The sequence below is a fragment of the Acanthisitta chloris genome, unplaced genomic scaffold (assembly GCF_000695815.1).
Source record: "Acanthisitta chloris isolate BGI_N310 unplaced genomic scaffold, ASM69581v1 scaffold2666, whole genome shotgun sequence".
Taxonomy (NCBI): Eukaryota; Metazoa; Chordata; class Aves; order Passeriformes; family Acanthisittidae; genus Acanthisitta; species Acanthisitta chloris.
The window spans coordinates 56,264-75,995 of NW_008678543.1; the positions used below are offsets into that span (position 1 = coordinate 56,264).

Sequence of the window (19,732 nt, forward strand, 5' to 3'; positions counted from 1 at the left end):
TGTTATTCCTGATTGAATTAAGAAGAAAATGCTTTCCATTCTCATGGTTAACAGAAGAATTATTCAGATAACTGCTATTCAGATAATAGTTTCCTGACTGCTTGAGTCACCTGTCCGTGATTTTATTCATTCAATAAAATGTCATCTTTGCTGCAACCACTTCTTGCCTACCAAAGACAAAAAGGTCTGACAGCATTATCACTTATTACACTGTAAAATTAGGACTAATTCCAGATTTTTGCAGGCATTTGTGAGCTCAAGATCATATCCTGTACTCTGGATAACTAATACTTTGCAACGTCTTGATAAAGCATCCACAAGAACAACACTGGCTCTCTGAAAATGAGGCAGCACAGACCACTAACACTAGCTATTTCTCATGTTCCCATAGGAACAGCTTAGGGTTTGTAAGATGAATCCACAGTAAAATGTTTTGTGAAGGCAGGAAGAGAAGCTCTAATCTAGCTCCCAGTTTCCCAGACCTTTGCATTTCTTACATATTTGTCATTGTCATTACTTAGCAAAATGACAGTGCTCTGCTTGTTGTTATGGCAACCCTAGGAGAGGAAGAAGCCTTTTATGCAGTGGCGTTTGAAACCAGGCACCAACATCTTGTTTGTCAAGGAGCAGTGTTAACATCACAGGTTGCAGCGTTCCCAAAGCTTCCTTTTTTCTGATGCTGCACAAACATATCTGGTACCCGGACGAGTGTAAATAGAACTGATGGATCAATTGCTGCTACGAAGGCCTCATGTGGAAGTAAACAGGCAAAGTGTTCAGTTGATGATGAGGAGGGCACAGAAGTTGAAGGGAGCATATGAATGAAAAGGTGAAACAGGCAAAACAAATTCAGAGTCTCCACAGCAGTTTAGTTGACTGAAGTAAGACATCAGCTTCCTCTAACAGAAGGCTTCCAGCTCCACAGTACTGAAACATATTTGAACACGATGTTGGCAACAAACCAGTTTGTAGTTTCGCTGGTTTAACTCACAGTGTTTAACTAGTAGTTTACCTACCAAAACTAGCTGGGTGATTCTCCTTCAAGTTTACCTCAGTCAATCCCATGGGTTTCATCAGTGTTTGACAGCATCTGCAGCAGCACATCTGTTAGTAAATTTACCCTTATCCAAACATTAATGATTTTATCTTTGTCCAGCCTATATGAAGAGGGGGAATAGAGACTCTGAGTACTGAGATTTCTTTTAAAGCTTTCAGCATCTCCTCTGACAGTTGAAATCTGTGGGAGGTTTGGAAGCTCAACAGCTGTGAAATTCAGAGGTGAACTGTGACAGAATCTTGCATCCAACTCATGTCTCTGGTGGCCCAAGGGAAGTGCCAGGAAGGTGAAGTCAAGAATGACAAATCTGTAGAACTGCTTTGTCATCAGCCAAAATTGATGCCAGCTTTAAGTGTCATAATTTTGGACTCAAAGGCTAGAGATAATGTTCAAAGCCATTTGTATCCAAATGAAATTACTTCTGTTCAAGTCAGTAATTTAGAATGTGAAGGCATCTGTTTGGGACTCTGCATCTTGAAGTTCTAATGCTTTGATGACAGTTGTAATACTTTGGATCATCTGGGATATTTTTGTGTTTTTCTTTTAGCTGATAACAGATTTGTGCAGTTCCTGAAGGTTAAAAGTGCTGGTAATCTGTGAGGTGGGCTCTCTTTTCACTTACCCATTTTTACAAAGGCTTGGAAATGAAATCTTAGTGCAAGTTTAACCAAGTGTAAATTCCATGACTTCAGAAGATACATGATTTTACCCATAACATGTATTAGTTGCTATGTCAAAGCATGTAGTATGCCTGCTTGCTAAATGTTCTGAGAATGTATGTTTTGGACAAAGAAAATAAGGTAACAGTGCATTTAAGGCACATATTCAAATTATAACCTGGTGGTGACCTTGGTAGAATGTTTTTATGCCTTTTCACATGTGAGGAGCTCTTCTTCCTTCCCTCTAAAACAGCATATAATGCACTGATTGCTCTGTGCCTGACATACCAGAACTCAATTTAAACGAAATGCTTTGAAAAGTAGTTCAGATAGAGCCTTACTTCACCAGTAGAAGACAGCTCACTCTTTTGATATCTTCATTATATTCAGTTTGAACAGCAGTATGATTACTGTACTTCTTAATTGTTTTATCTGTCTGCCTCTCTAAATACTTCATCATAGTTTAAAAGTTCATTTCTGCCTGTATGGGGAAAAAAAACCCAACCAAACCAGTGCTGCTATCCATTTATATGTATTGTTCCTTCTTGTGGCATGAATGGTGGCATTTGTGTGACATTACAGACAATTCAGAAAAATGCTGCTTCAGTAACTCCAGATTGTTCTGCTGTGAGGATATTGCCTAGCTGCTTGATTTTAATTGCTTCCTCAGGAAGGAAAAGAAGAAAAAAAACCCCAAAACTGAAATAGTTCTAACTGGTAGATTAGTCCAGACATATCTTTAAAATAATGCAGCTCTTCTTATGGTTCTGTTGTGTTACTTCTGATGACTCTTGTGGTTCTTTTAAAGACACCTGTCTCCTTTTCCTCTCTCTACTGCCAAAAGTATCACCCCAGGAAAAGAATGAGCCCTCTCATCCTTTTTAATCTGCCCTTTGACCTAAACCCCTTATAAAAAGTTTTACCTGAGGACATGCTGCTGTGAGCTGGAGTAGTGGAGGTTCACGTCCGTGCCATGTTCTCTTGGTTTTGCAGCATGGTTGGCAGTCTCCAGCAGAAGTGGTAACAAGCATCCATTAACTCTTCAGTCACTGCAGGTGTTTACTTAGTAAACATAAACTGGAGCCTTCGAGGGCCTTGAAAGTGACTCCACTGTTGCCACAGGAGAAGGCCATATGTCCAAATTCAGGAAACAAATAAGATTTTAAAATCATAGCTACATAATAGTTGAGGAGCTCTTTAGGTTGTCGAATGCAAATGAATTTGGTTTTGTGTTGCAGGTCTATAGATGCTGTCAAGTGGTGACACACAAGCAATAATGTTCCTAGTAAGATCTGTCTTCTCTGATAATTAAATCTGTTTAAGTAATGCTTAAAATGCAGCTATCCTTTGGTCAGAAAGTTTGTCAAAAAACAACAAAATGCTTCTTTAAAAGAAATGTTTATAAATAAAACAGGTTTCTTCCTTTGCTGAAAGCATGTGAGATTCCTGCAAGAGAGTAGATAGGTATTTTAAACAACATTATAAATTACCTTGTCCTTCATGTTTTCCATAAAAAAAGATCTTGTATGTCCTACTGCTTTCCATTACCTGCTTTGGAAATTTCCAGCTTGCCTGTTTTAGGGCACTTGAATCTCTCGCCGATGACCAAGCATTCATTCACCTGGCAAGAATGGACAAGGCTGTGTTTCTAAATCTCCAGAGTAATTTGGGGGGTTGCTTTCTTTGTCACCCACTCTATGTCCAAATGCCCTCTGGCATTGAATTTTTGAAGTTAGACCAGGTTATGCAACCAATTTCTAACAACATGCCCTCGTGGCTGACCTGTGCTGGGCAGGAGGTTTGATTAGAGACCTCCTGAAAGCTCTTGCAATCTGAACCATCGTAGTCTTCAACTAGCAAAATAGATTAATGGTGTAGGAGTAGCTGCCAAACTCTCACATAATAGCTCGTGCTGGTATAAGCAGTTCTTTTGTGCTAAGGGCAGTGTAATGACTATCATCTTTACTAGTATGGACAAGCTAGCAATAAACCAAATGGTTATGCTTTTAGATACATACAGGTACTAAGTGTGGGCATTCCCACACTTTGATAGAGAAGTGCTGACAGCTCTGTCTATATCTCTGTCTGTGTAGGAGTGGTACTTGCATAGTTTTTCGCCCCATGAATGCTTTTATTGCCATTAAGTGTTACAACAGCACAAGAAATACAGTAGAAGTTCTGGTAGTAGATTTTATTTTATGTGCTCTCCACCTTTCTTACCCTGTGGATGAGATTTAGGTCAGATCTTCTGTTGCATCTCTCAGCAAACTATTTTTCTGTACTTCCCAGAAAACTATATAAATTCTTTGTGCACTTTCCCACACTGATGGCTAGGCTCCTTCTGCAAACTCCATATGTATCCTGTAAATGTAATTCATTCTTTGGATTGTACTCAAAAACAGTGGTCACTAGCCTTGAGTTGCCTTGCTCTTCCTGGTGTTCTGTCAGATGTCAGCAGTGGACAGGGAGTGATTCCTAAAACATAGGCAAGTAGTTCATGCCATTTCCTGTGTTCTGAGTAGCAGTGAATATTGCTGGATAAAGTCTTCCTGTCCTGAAATCTCTACACAACTCTTTTTTTTTTTCAAAGTCTGTTAATGTGTGAGAAGTTTGAAATTTCTGGTTTGGCTTCTGGGAGGAAAGATAATCCTCAGGATATTCTGAAACTACTGTTTGTTTGCTGTGCTGTTGTGTGCTTTTTGTAAAACAGCATAAGTAGGTGCAGAAATAAAACTAATGCTTCGACAAACTCATTGCAAAAGCTACCTGTATGTAAAGGTTGTTACATATAAGAGATTGACTAAATGTTTTGACTAAATGTGCTGTATCAGGTAAAGTAAATCTCCTTGGCCTGGTGAACTAGAAATCTTTGAATGAAGTGTGCTCATAGCCCATACCAAAATAACTGGGCTAGTCATGAGAAACCTCTGTGCAGACTGGGGAGAAAGGAATCCTAGACTGTTTTGATAGCAGATTTGCTTGTCTCTGCTTCAATTTTAAGTCTGAAGCAATACTAAATGTCCTCCTGAATAATACTATATTCCTTTTATTTGAGTGAGCTGGTCTAGTCTCGTAGTGTTAAGAACATGCTGAGAAGCCTGTGTTTCTCCTGAACTTACTTTCAGGTTATGCACAGATTAGATCCTGAAAGAACCTGCATTCCATTGTCTCTTTTTTTTTTCTTTCGTTTTTTTTTAATTTCCCAGTCTGTTAATAGATAGGTCATGACCAGATCATGACAATTTTCCATGCAGAGGGAACTGCAAATTGCATGTTTTGTGAAAGGTGGTGTAGTCCACATAATTCTGTGTCAGAAATACTATTTCTAAGAACAGTGAACTGTTAATTTTCTTGAAGAAAAATACTGTGAAAAACAGATTGGAAAAATCACTGATGCTGAAATTTAGGTAGGCTATCTGTCTAATACGTGTCTTTATCATTGTAAATAGGTTGAGATTTAAAATGTCTGAGTGAACATTTCACAGTATTTCTCGAGCATGAACCCCACTCTTCTTTGGGATGTTATTGGTCAGGTTTCCTATGAATCTCCAGGGGCCTGTTGTTGAGAATCTTCCCCTGAGTATGGGTTGAGTATGCTTCCATCAACACCAGAGTGGTGTCATGGGGCTAGGCTTTAATAAAACCATTTGTTGATGGGGTTTGTTTCTATTCTCTGTTCCTGGAAGACACTGTTATGTGGGAAGAGAATGTGTGAGCCTTGCCTTTAACAGCTGATTTAGGTTCTTAAGTTAAAGATTAAAAGTAGACATAGTTGCATACTTCTGTAGTGGCAATAGCTGTAATGCCAGCACCCACAGTTTTCATACCACATTGTTCTCACATGTACTGAGAGTACTTCTTGCAGGACTGAGCATTTTCACAACAGATAGTAGTGGTCTGTGCTTTTAGCTTTCCATATATTAAGTGTTTGGAGATTCCCGTTCCTGCTGCCGAGATCCCTGTTACCAGCTTACTAACTCTTGCTTAAAGACTACCAATAAATATTTCAGAATACTATGCATCTGTCCTTCTCCCTTGGGCAAAGCAAAGTGTTTGTTCTGTAACCTCCTGATCTGTTTTTTCAAACCAGGATGGTAAATGAGAATGGGGAGAAAAGGCTGTTTCTCCTAAAATGCTGAAAGAGTTTATATATGGCATATTTGAATTCACAGCTTTAATTTGTCTTTCTGTGACCATGCACACCAATATATGTTATCACATAAACCTTTGAAACAGAAGCTGTAAAAAAATGAGACTAAGGAAGACACAGACTTTAAGCATCGTTGTAAAAGTTTAATAAAAAAATCAGTAGAAGTTTCTTGATATGTGTTATGAAAAATGACTTGCAGATTAATTTCCTTGAGCTGAGAAGCTTTAAATGAGTATATTAACAATTCTGTTTTCACACCTCCATGAATTATGCTCAGATGATGCCCAATTGTTGTTAAACAACTTAAAAATTTGGTATCTTGTCAGTCCCATAGCACAAAGCAGCGCAGTCATTTTCTCAGCCAATTTCTGCTGCAAACCCAGCACTGGGGAATGGATTTTTACAAACAAGGTAATGAGTTTTAAACTAATTATGAGGTGACAACAGTATAATTGAACATAAGATAATGAGTGGAAAAATAACATTCATCAAATGGTTTTCTCAGCCTTAGAAATTACTTTTCTCAGACTCAGAAATTATCCAATGTATTGACATAGAGACCTCTGCCAACTGTTGAATGGTCAAGAAAACTATTTCTATGCATAGCAATGATTAACAGCTGGCAAACAGTAATTTTGTACAATTTCAAATCTCCTATAAATTTACAAGAATACAGAACTGTGATTATTTTAGGTGTTTAGAGCATTTCCACTAGGTCTCACAATGTCTATATTTTTATAAGATGGAGACTTTGGAAAATCATTTCCTCATTGTTCATGCAGAATTTCCTTAACCTCTGTAGAACCTTACCCTGAGAGGTGCTTTGTGAGCCAGAGTGTTCCTTACGGTTCTGCTTTGTCAAGGAGCCCATGACTTACCCCTGCTCACCTTTCCTCTGCTCATCCTGTATCTCCAGCTTCCCCGTGGGCCAGTGCAGCTTTGAGGCCCCACTGCCCTGCTGCCTCATCAGGGTCAGTCCTCAAATCTGTTGTATAGTTGCCATATAACTGAAAGAGAGAAGAAAGCCCAGTTTTAGGTGTTTGGTTTTTTTTTCAGCTGCACTTGAAGTCATTCAGAACACCAGCACAAGAGTTAAGATCAGATATGTTTTTGGTGGTTTTTAATGCAATTCAAGCATTAGCATTGTAGCTAGCAGACACACAAAGGAATGAAAGAATATTGCAGGTTTTCATGTACTGACTGTACTGCCAGAATGCTTCCACCCCTCTTGTGTTCTGTGTTTTCAAGTCTTCTATTAAAACTCTTGCTCTAATGCAGCTTTGATAGAAGACACCTAAAGTTTCCGACTAGTTGTTGTGAGCAGAGTGGGAGCTTCAGACAAAGTTTGTTAGAGAAGCTCTCCCGAGGTGCAGAAAGGACTTTGCTTTCTAAACTCCTCCTCAGACAGGAGCCTAGGTGTGGCTGGATCCAATCTTAGCCCCAGACTTAGTCAATGGTTAATGTCTAAAGGATTATACAGGTGTAATTGAACCTTTGTACAACTTGGTTCTGCAGGATTAAGGATGGCAAACCACAGATTAAGAAACACATATAAGTATGTATGATTTATTATGAGAATGATTAGACAAAATTATTTTCATCAGAATTATTTACTCCACAATAAAAGGGCTATAACACCTAATATAATACAACGCAATATAAAACAATATTGAAGCAATTATATTAAAGCAATTGTATTAAAACTAGCAAAACCAATTATGAAGTAGAGATTGATGTTACTCACCCATACTAATGACTGTGGGCAAATCTCTTTTGCTCAGCCTTGAGGAGTAACCTTGAGGGGCATCCCCACTCCAGGGAGGAATCTTCACACATGCACTCCAAGCAGAGATATGTTAGAAGACCCTGCCATTAAAATTTGTGACCAGGCTTTTATAGTATAAAGAGATTGATTGTCAATTAAATGTCTCCAGGCCAGCAGTGTCAGCTCAGCAGCTTTAGAGAAGTTAGTAGTAGTGTCATTTGTTTGTTTACCATATCTTCATCTCACTATCAGGATGTTTAACTTTGGGTTTGATGAGTCAGACTGGTTTCAGTATTATCCAACACCAAAAGCAGCATGATGCCCCTTCTTCAGCAATATGTAGTTTTACCCTTACTTTCTAAAACATTGTGGGTTGTCTGTGACTAGTTCGTGGATGTGCCAGCGTCTTTAGGCTCAGCAAGATAGAGTTATCTTTTGTCTAGATGGTAATAGAGCTGTTGTACAAGCAGCCTGATAGAAGGAATTGATGTGCTTGATTCATGATTACCCAGGCAGATTTCTGGGGAGCCTGTAAGCAGGTAGATGTTCTGACTTAAAATGTGATATGAAGGTACCCAGGCAGATTTCTGGGGAACCTGTAAGCAGGTAGATGTTCTGACTTTGATAGAGACCACAGCACAAACCCACACAGCACACCTGAACATGATGGATGCACCTATGATGAAAGCCTTAAGCAAGGGTCTAGTGGGAGGTGAACATCTGAGCAGGGGTGAACATGCATGGATCCTGCAGCATGTTGTCCCTGCTGCTGTGGTGGTGGCAGGAGCTGGGGCACAGGCAGAGGGGGCTGCTGGCTGCAGGCAGAAGCACCTGGCAAGGGGGAGTGGCAGCAGAGGCTGTGAGGGCTGTGGCTGCCAAGTCGTGTGCATGAGGGAAGGCATGATGTTGTTTATAAATAAATACAGGATTTCTGGTTTTTCTTAAATCTTACATCAATTCCCAGGCGCAGATTCATAGTGTCTTGCTAAACTGCATTGTGTTATACTAAGCAAAATTATCTCTAAGAAATCATGACTTTGTATTACATAATTGTAATTGTTTTCTCTAGGTGTTGAAGATACAATTTTATCAGATACAGGTTTTTCCAGCTTTATCAGGAAGTGTGGCTGTAGTTTTAGGAAAGGGCATGCTTTCGTAAAAGTCATAAGGAATTCAAAGAGATGCCCAACATACTTCCTTTCTCAGACTCTGACACTCCATAAATAACATCTCATTGAGCTACACATCTAAAAAGGCCACCAGAGGAGATCAGACTCAGTTGCTGTGGCTATGAATATGTATCACAGAGAATTTATCATCCAGAGTGCTTCTCTAGTTTCTGTTTTACACAGTTACGATGCTGTTAAGCTTTGACATTTTACTCCGGTTTTTGGTAACGTCAGAGAAAGAACTAGCAGTTGTTAACAAGAGAATGTAATGGTGTAAATGAAGTATTGCTCTTTGCCATGAAGGTGTGCTTGAGAAAGAACCCATTGATTTGGTTGTTATTTATGTACAAGTATTTTTACAGCTGCCTTCGACATGTGCCTATGTTCCCATGCCTATTAATAAAAGAAAGCATAGAAAACATTGTTTCTGTCTTACAATGGAGTGATTGGACAGACTTGCAGAGGAATGAGTGATACAGGCGGGAGCAGAGCTCAAGCACAACTCCCAGTCCTTGGTCTGAAGCAGTCTCCTCCATGACATCAGGTTCATAACCAACAAAATGATGCAGAATCTTCAAGGGAATTAGTTGTTCTATAACAAAGACATTTTGTAATCAGTAATATTTAAGTGTTTTGTTTTATAGACAAAGGAGTTGGAATGGACCTTATAGATCATCTAGTCCCAGTCCCCCGTGCCATAGGCAGGGACACCTCCCCACTGGACCAGGTTGCTCAAGGCCTCATCCAACCTGGCTGTGAACACTGCCAGGGTTGGGGCAGCCACTACCTCCCTAGGCAACCTGTGCCAGTGTCTCACCACCCTCACAGTAAAAACCTTTTTCCTGATATCTAATCTAAACTTCCTCTCCTTCAGTTTGAACCCATTACCCCTTGTCCTATCACTGCTGTTCCTAGCAAAATGTCCTTCTCTGGCTCCCCTCTAGCCCCTTCAGATACTGGAAGGCTGCTATGAGATCTCCATGCAACCTTCTCTTCTCCAGGCCGAGCAGCCCCAAGTTCCTCAGCCTGTCTTCATATGGGAGAAGTTCCAATTCTCTTAGCAGTTTCGTAGCCCTCCTCTGGACTTGCTCCAACAGTTCCATGTCCTTTTATGTTGAAGACACCAGAACTGCATGCAGTATTCCAGGTGGGGTCTCATGAGAGCAGAGCAGAGGGGAAGAATCACCTCCCTTGACCTGCTGGCCACACTCCTCTTGATGCAGCCCAGGATCCAATTGGCTTTCTGGGCTGCAAGTGCACACTGCAGCTCATGGTGAGCTTCTTGTCAACCATCATGCCTAAGTCTTTCCTCTCAGTGCTGCTCTCTATTACTTCCCCATCCAACCTATAGATGTGCCTGCGATTGCCACGACCCAGATGTAGGATCTTGCACTTCACTTTATTGAGCTTCATGAGGTTTTGTTTCTGTAGATATTTTAGTTGCTGAATTGTTTCGCTTTGGCAAGATTTGATGAAAACTTTCTAGAGAATATGTTCACAGCTATGTCTGCATATTAGAGCAGCTGCTTTGAAAATATTTCCCTAAAGCCATTCTGATTTTGGGTCCCTGTTACCAAGCAATGCAGTTCCTCTTGTTTAGTGGCTTAGATAATCCCAGAAGGTATCTGAAGCATGTTTATGTTAAGTTAACATTAAATGCAGATGTGCAAAGAAGACACATTATTTACAAAGAGCTGAGTACACTAGTTGCATTAGCCTGATATATTTTTTTTCTTGCTGTCTTGGGTGTGAAATATAAATGTCCTTAATAACAAAAGCAACATTTGGTGAGATTTGTGTTCAACAAATAAATATGCTGGGGTTTTTTTTCCCTTTTTAGATCCATTTCAGTTCCTCACCAAAAGTGAGCCTGCAAAGGAACAGACAGCTCAACCATCTTCAGCTCGGAAACCCACTGTGATCCGAATCCCAGCTAAACCTGGGAAATGTAAGTTCTTCTCCCACATTGTCTGAGAAATCTGATAGAAAATAATTTCAACTGGGACTTAATATTTACAATTTGCTGTTTACTAGCTGTATTAGCTGCCAAAGGAATCCCATGGTACAGTTTGACCAGACAGAGGAGCCAATCTAAGGGCTGTGGTGGGAGGGAGAAATAGATGGGGGACATGTTCCACTCTCCCTGCCTCCCAGCTACTTCATCTGGCTCCCTCTCTTGCACCAGGTTTGATGTCTCTCAAACCTTATGGATCTGTTGCATATCAGAGGGGAAACTGTGTGTGTGATCTAAAGGTTGGCAGGGAAGAGCTGGAGGAGACCCTTGCAGCAGAAACAAATTTGTTTTGTCAACTAAACCATATAACAGAGCTCTACCTTTGGCCAAATTGACTTCAGTTCTGACCTCAACTCAGATTATTTTAATGCTGCTCCCAAACTTCCTGAGAGCAACGTCCCCACGTGTCAAAGGAATGACATTGGAGCATTAAACTTTGCTTTGAACATAGCTTAGTTGGGATATTTAGCAGTTTTCACAGTTTACATCAAAAAGTTCCCTTGACCCTAATTTCAAATCTGTAGCTATTTAAGCAAGAGTGTTTAGGTTGCAGTTTGAGGGAATAAAAAAGGCTTGTCAGAACTGGGATGCAAAAACCGTATGTATTCGATTTTATGTCAAGGTCTTGGCCATTATTTTTCTGAGAGTGACCTTAGTCCTAATGCCTTCCACCTCTAATCTTTTACAGCTTTACAAATGACACTGACAGTGTCTCAGAGTGGAAATTTATCAGAGAGCCACCAGGTCTTTGTGTTGATCTTTGTGTGCTGGAGTACATACTTGCCTTATGTTTTATCCTCAAAGCTTAGGGAGAAATGTCACAAGATAACTCTTAAATCTCATATTTCAAAACCATGTTTTGCTACACTCAGTCAGCTGAGGTGTAGAGTCAACTCGTACCAATTATATGTCCTAGTGGCTTTTCTCCTAGGACTTTCATTATTTCCTGAGTTCCCATCTCCCACCATCACCAACCCAGTGCTAAAGTACTAAATGTTCTTTTCCTCTGCGTATGCAAGAAATGCAGTGGAAATGATTAAGAATGCAGCAAAGACTGAAGAAAAGCTATGAGGAAAATTCTTTCTATTAATATCTGATTGTAAATAAAAGGGAGTTTTCAGTTGGAGGAATATGTTTATGAACTACTGTAAAGAAACCATCACATAATTCTTCAAAAATGAAAGTGTAATTTCTGTTTTAGAAAAAACAACGACCACCTGACAATTTTTTTTCTTTTTTTTTTTTTTTTTTTTGAGACGGATTCTCTTCTGAATTTACAGGTAACTGGTCCCTTGCTGCTCTCTAGTGGTAGTTGAACTTTCCACAGAAGACTTCGGGTCATCATATACTTAGCTGCAAATGTCAGGAGGGTGTGAAGGACTGCTTTATGAGAGTCTGTGGCTGGAAGATTAATGAGATATGAAGGAACAGAAGTAAATTCCAAGAAAGTAGAGTAGCCTTTTGTCAGATAGGAGCTGCTGCAGAAACATAAGCTGTTAAAATGTAAAAAATGGGAAAAGTACAACTGAGCCGAGGTATAATATGGATATAGTAGGATTTATGTTGTAAAAGGGCCACATAATCTCAGTACTGGGAGTCTTTGGCCATCATTTGTATGGAAGGAGATAAATTCTGTCAGAAATACACACAAAAAAAACCCAAACCAAACCAAGCACCAACTCCCCCAGCACTAACAAAAAGAGGACAGAGCTGGATGCTTAAGAATTTGAACTCCAGTAAAGTATTCAATTAGCATTAGGATTTTTGTCGAGATGTGATTAGAAAGGAAGCATTAAACTTCCACTTCAGTTATTACACTTAGAAATCACTGAAAATAACACCTGCTTTCTAGTTGTTGGGGTTTTTTTCTTCCTCTAGTTCCTATAATTTTGGTCTCATAAAAAGTAAAGAAGAGAAAATTAGGCCATCTGTGTATATATCAAGATTTGAAGTGGATAAATAAGTGTCTCATGCTTTTTATATATCAGTAAGATGTGAAAAGAGAAGATTTATTTTGCAATTACTGTCAGGTATTGTTCTTACTTTTCATCCATCACACTAGCTTAGAAGAGTGATGAAGTTCCTAACTTTTTTTTCCCCATGCTTGGTCACTGTCAACACAGTGACTTGCTTCTAAGAATCAGGGATTTATCTGATCCATTTTTAAACATCACAGCAATGTTTTGCATCATAATAATACAACAGAGGTGTTAAAAATAAACAACACTTCTTGTATGTGTTGTTTCTCTGTTGAGAGTACTTTTCATGAAATGAACAACTGGAAGTTTTGTTTTGGATAGCATCTCTTCTCTTCAGAAGAGCTTCTGAAGTGCCTGAAGTTCTTTCTGTGAAATTAATTCTCTTGATATACACAAACAGATTATAAAATCGATGACAAGGTTCCAATATATAAAGACAAAATGTTTGGTAAATATGTTGGCCAAACCTGTCCCAATAGCTTCCCAGGTTTCAGTGGCAGAGACATTGAAAGGAAATGTCATGTAATTAGCAGGATTTGTATTCTTTATTGAGACAGAGAACATCATCACACTTACCTAGTAAGAGGTGTACTGTTTCCTCTTCCATGTCCTAAATTTGCTTAGCTCCTTAAAGACTACCTGGGAACTCCCATTTCTGTTTTCTCTCACCCTGAACTTTGTAGCAGGCAGTGGTTTATTTTCTTGCCTTTACCTTTCTGAAGATTCTTCCATCCAAGTCTCCTGATCTTTCAGGGTTACTTGAAATAACCCTCAGCTGTTTTCCAGCCTGAAGGATATTCCAGGAGCTGACAGCTGAAAAAAGTGAGCCAGTTTATAAATGTGGCTGAGAGATGGTGATGGTGTTTCAGGGTATCCAGTAATGAATCTGACATTCCCAGAGGTAGAAACTCTTCTACTCATCTAATATTGTATCAGCAAGTATTGCAGCTGAAACTCTGAAACTGTAGAATAACTCGTGGTGTCCTGAGAGTAAAGCCAAGAGCTGTTATGCAGGATGGGAAGTACTCCTGAATTCAACCTCAAAGTTGCAGTGTTCCCTTAATGTCCCTTTTCACTACTCTTTAAGTCCTTCTTCTCATTGGTTGCTCTGGCTTTGAGGAAGGAATTGCATTCACAAAAAAATGCCCCAAACCAGGGTGGATTGCTTTGCTTATTGTTGGTCCACATAAAGAAGCTATTAATTAGACTTTCATTTGGGAACTTTTGGGGTTTTTTACAGCTTTAAATGACATCCCACATAGCCCTCCACCACTTCCAGCTGAAAAGCCTATTGGGAACACGTCCAGTATCACAGTGGGAAAACCCAACAGTGGTGACCTAGTGAAAAAAGGGGTAAGTTAGAACTGTTGTCATGTATTACAGCTTTGTCTGTTTTGGTTAACAGATCTCTTGTGACTCTAAAGCATGTGTAAAGTAAGTTGTTTGGAGGACCTAAACATAAAAAGGACTACTCAAAAAATATAAGGCTTTTTTTCTTTTAATTATGTCCTCTAATTTAATTAGGTAATTTAGACTGATGTCAGTTCTGAAAAGTGCTCGGATGATTTTAGTAAACTTTGATCACATCTGTCTTCAATTTTCTGTATTTATCACCTGGAATCAGGATATTCTACAACTTAGTTTCAAATGCACTGCAAAGTGGTTCAAAGTCTACTGGAATTTATGGTGAAATGTCATCAAAGTTCTTTAGAAATGTATTTTTTTACCTGCATACGCAGAATATCTCTCAGTGTCTGTGTTAGTTTTAAGGCAGAGGAAACTTTTATGTAGAAGAATGAAGCTTGCTTTTTTCAGCTCTTTCCTTCTAGTTGTTTCTACTGAGTAGAATCACCTATTTTGCAAAGTAAGACTCTGCTCCTCACATCCTGAGCACATACGTAGTAATGGTAGAGATTGTAGCTGTGTATCCTATATACACTTTGACACAGATTTACAAAACAGAATTAAAATATACTAGAAAATGACAGTAAAATTTCCAAATGTTGAGTTTTGTGATGGCTAGAATGGCATAGAATCTTGTGGAAACCACAGGCAGTAAAAAGATCAAATCAAAAGCCCTCACTAGATGGAGAGCTGCCAAGAAATGCCTTTGTAGCTACTTCTGCTATTAAGATAAAGGGTTTTTAAATGTCATGATTGAAAAGGCTGTTCATAGAGGTTCCATCTTTTCTGCATAATCCTGAAAAATTAATTTCCAATACAAGACACTAAATAACATTTTAAGCAATGCAACTCCAAAACTTTTACAATGTCATCCAGGTTTTTGTGACAGGCATGTATAAGCTTCAGAAGATATTTGAAGGAAAAGATTGCATTGAATCCACTGAAATATTTAAATCTTATCTTTGGAAAGATGAGAGCTGTGCTAACATCATTTATCAGTGGAGTGATTAAACAGCAACAGTAAAAATTGTTGACCATAAGCAGCAGTTGGCACAAATTTCTTCCTTTTCACACAGAAGAGGAAAATTTTTGATATGAGAATGACATCCTCATCTGGAAGTGGCAGATTGTTTTCTTTCTAGTCCGGATCATTTAATCAGGACATTAATTTGGGGACTCAATCAAGTGGCAAATTTTGTCACAAAATACCTGGTCTAGTGGGTGATGTCCCTGCCCATGGCAAGGGGGAGTTGGGACTAGATGATCTCTAAGGTCCCTTCCAATCTTTTCATGCTTTTCTAGGTGGGAAAAATCACTGAAGTTGTTCATGAGTTTCAAGCACATGTATCCCTAATTAAGTAAACAAGACTGTTCAGACCTATTTAAAATTACTGGTTCAGAAAGGATACTTTTGAACCCAGATTCAGCACTGATTTACCATGCTGCTCCAGAAGCAGCTGTGCTTGTTCAGGGGAGCTGGCAGAACTTTCTGGCACTGGGATGAGAACGAACAGCAGGAGGCAGTAAGGATGGTCACTTGTTAATCCATCCCTGTGATCCAAGCCCTTCAGACATGGCACATGTCCCCTCTCCTGACTGCTGTAGGGTAGTAATCTCTGGCAGGGCCAGCGTGGGCAGCTGGGAGGAGTGATGCTTTAATCTGCCAAAGCAAGATTCACTGGTGTTTATCTGTTAGATCTCTGGGAAGCATATTTAGATGCCTTCTCTAATGGGAGCTGGTGTTATTTGCAAGAGACACTGTCCTGTGTGAGTTGCATTAATGTCATGTTTCCTGCTTTAAGCCTGTTCTGAGTGTTTCAAGTGTCAAAGATAAACTTGATAATGTGAAATCCTGTATGAGTGTAACTGTACATTTGTGTGACTCTCCTGAATTTGGCTCTTAAGGCCTTTACTGCCATGTAGTAGGAAGAGGGCTGGGTCATTCCTAATGCACAATTTAAGCTGTGTTTCAGGTAGTCAGCCAGGTTATTTACATCTCCCTCTATGTCAAACAACACTTTAAAATGCTAGAACACACCATAATACTTATTTCTTTATTCCCAGACATCCAGAAACTCTTGGGGTTTGTGTCTGTAGGATATAATTTAGTATGAGAAAGGTATCCTTAAAATAAGATCTTTTTTTTTCCCTTAGGCTTAAAGAAATGTCTTATTTCTTTTAAATCATTATAGGCATTGGATCTTTCAGAACAGAGTGGAGTGCCTCAGATAGAACCTGTGCTACCCCCCAGGTAGGTGCAGTTCTTCAGAGACTCACTTAAAAGTGGTGGTTCTGAATTGATTTGCCTAGGTGGTGTCACTGCAGACACTGCCAACTCTAGTCATAACTCAATAGTCTTGGCTTGACTAATAGCTGGGCAGGACCAAGTTGCTAGCTGATTAGTACTTGTTTGTACATCATTGGTATGAGCAGGGAGATTACAGGAGGACAGCTGTTTTGACTTTTCAGCTGATGTACTGTGGCTGCTGACAGTCATTCCTTTCTGCATCTTTAACCTTTTCACCCACAGCACTTGCACTTGTGGCTGGTCTTGAGTGGTGAAGGAGTGAAGGTAGCAGATGCTGCCACCCTGAAAAGGGCAGATGCTGGGCCAGCAGCTTCCCAGAAGCACTGGCTGGTTTACACAAGTTCACTTCAGACCTAAAACTCCTGTGAACATGCAGGATCAGTGATAACCTTGGGATTTTTTTATTCTTTTGAACCAACAGGAAAGAAGCTCTGCAGATGCAAAAGTTGCTGGACCAGCCTTCAATTCAGGTCCACTCAATGCCAGAGACACTGTGGCAATACTGAATTATACAACTGTGTATATTTGTCAACTGTGTACCAATACACTGTGGCAGGACAGTACACTGTGTACCAATACACTGTGGCAGGACTCAGTAGACCACTGTGGCTATCTCAGCATTCGCATTCTAAATCTGTGGGGTTAAACACAAGAGTTTACTCTGTTGAGTCAGGACAAGAGAATCTTTCTGTTATTAAACTCAGTCTATCAATGATAAGAACTATTCATTAACAAGAAACATCTCATTATTGCCCCTTACAGGCTTGTTGCTTCTCCATGTTTAGTTTAGCATAACAGCATTCCTGATTCCTATGAAGGTCTCTGGAACTGCAGTAAACATTTTGTCCTTTCACTTTTCTTTTCAAATGGATTTTTAATTTATTTTTTTTTTTTAGTAACCAGTAATAATTCTCTGAATTGCTTGTTAGGGTCTTCTTCAACTAGTTGAGCTGCCTTACAAACATATGGGTTGGTCTGTTTAGAGATTTAATGCAGTCTAACTTGGAATTTCCCCTTTTGTCAATATTAAAAATGTGTAGTTTAGGATGAGGCCAAGAAAGGGGAGCAGTGGAACTTGAACAGAAGTGAAAATATTATTTTTTTACATTTTAAAATTAATCCATACTCAAATTGTAATAGAGAACTCTTATGCTGAGCATTAGTAGAGCACTAATATCTTCTCAGGTGGTGGATGACACTCACAAAATGTGTTAGAATGATACTTCAGATACCCACTAATGCAGTTTTGTTGGGGTTGATAATTTTTGCAGACCCTTCAGGAATGCACCTGAGCAAATAATTATACTGAATTACATTATACGAAAAAAAAGAGAAAGAGTTGTAGCAGAAACTTGCAGTAACTGGCTGCAGATTTCCCAATAGCAATCAAACAATACTGTATTTTTGGAATAGTGGTAGTGCCAGGGTTCTTAATAACAGAAGGCCTAAATTTTATTGTCATAGTTCTTGTTTATAACAGAGGTGATTTTTAATTAGCAAATTATTGATTCATCCACACACTCTTTGATTCTAAAAATCGTAAGTCATGTGCTGTATAAGCAGCTTTTTTCATCAATGCTTAGCAAGGGGGATTTTTTAGATTTTTAAAGAAAAATATTACTAACTGTCACTTGCTGGTCTCTGATTTTGGTTTCTAAACTACTGGTACACTAATAAGTGTTGTACCTCCAGCACTGCCAGAAGACTTGAGTATTTTCACCAGTGTTTTCTTTCTGCAGTAGACATCTGTTGCATAAAAAATGGTAAATTCTGCTATTGATGGCATTGTGCAAAGTGGTGTCACATGTCATGAGTTTCAGCAGAAGCTCAAAAGTCACTTCAGGTAAGTGACATCCCAGGGCATGTTCTAGGCTGATTCCTGTATTCGAGCTTTTGTGAAAGCTCTCCAAGAGCAGAACTCCATCCTGCAGCAGCCTCAGACAAAACTGTCTAAAGGTGGATTGCTGAAAGAAATCCTGCTTATGGAGTGGGTTCCCAAGGAAGTTGGCAGGCTGTTGATAAGCAAAAGTGGTGAGCAGACTTCAAAATATGTAGTCAAAGGATCTGTCTAAGGGCTTGATCATCCCATCTCAGTAGCTGAAGAGTTCATGTATTCTCAGCAAGCTTCAGATACTTGGTACATCTTGAATCATGTTTCCTTGCTGCATACTCTCTAGCTAGGGCTGTGGTGGGGGACAAGGTGGCAGGCGTATTAATATGCATATTTCTCTGATGGTTTGCACAATTTTTAGGCCTGTGGATGGAAAGATTATACCTGCTCGACCTCCTCCACCTAAAGGTGTTCCTGGAAGGCCACCTCCACCAAAACTCTCTGCAGCCAAGACCTCCTCCCAGAAGGATGTTCTTTCACGATCTATTTCTGACATTGCTTCTGATAAAAAAGCCAGCAAGTTCAAATTGGGACCCAAGAGAGCAAAAAGTGCAGTCTTTAAAAATCCAGACCCAGCATTACCTCCTAGACCTAAACCAGGTCATCCTCTCTACAATAAATACATGGTGAGAGTTGAGATATTCTTTCTGAAACTGTTGAATTTATAAAACAGTGCTGGTTAAAATAGTAGTGAAAAAGGTAGTAAAGTAGGTTACTATGATGTGGCTTTCAAAGTGCATTGATCAGCATAATCTTTCTTAGAAAATAGTAATAAGTTCTGTAAGGTAATACTGGAGAAGGCAATATATACATGCAAAGTATAGATATATGTGCTGTATTTTTGTGTATATATGTAATTTATATTATATATATCTTTAATACATATCTTTTTGGTTTGGGGGGTTTTTTTACAGTCACAAATTCTGAATTCTTCTGCAGCACAAAAAATTATGCTAAATAATTGTATTTGTATATTGGTTTTACCCATATATGTCAAAAAGCTTAAGAAAATTGGGGGAGCACTAGAAATTAAAAAGTAGTTGACCTTGTTTCATCAAGCCTGCAAAGAGTGAGGGATGTAACATTGCTTATCTTACATTTTCATCCTAGTGATGCCATTGCTTTTCATTACAAAAATGTCTCTTTTTGGTATTGCATCTGTTATTTGGGGATGTTAAATACCAATGGATAAACATTACAGGTGAAATGGAGAAAGTGTTTCCCCAGGTACTTGAAACTGGTCAGTGATCAGAGCTGGTGACTGCTTGAATTTAGTGCTTCAATGTTCTGCATGAAGTGAAAACTTTCTGTTGCCTTTTTTTTAATCTTTTACTCT

General features: G+C 39.2%; 1 protein-coding gene across 1 annotated transcript in view; it reads left to right on the forward strand.

Annotated features, from left to right (window-relative positions):
- The window catches only part of SH3D19 (SH3 domain containing 19), a 33,164-nt gene that overhangs the window by 3,730 nt on the left and 9,702 nt on the right, over positions 1-19,732 (forward strand). Inside the window, 4 exon segments of the mRNA XM_009076914.1 lie at positions 10,641-10,748; positions 14,034-14,146; positions 16,390-16,448; positions 18,758-19,022. Coding sequence (XP_009075162.1) covers positions 10,641-10,748; positions 14,034-14,146; positions 16,390-16,448; positions 18,758-19,022 — 545 coding nt within the window.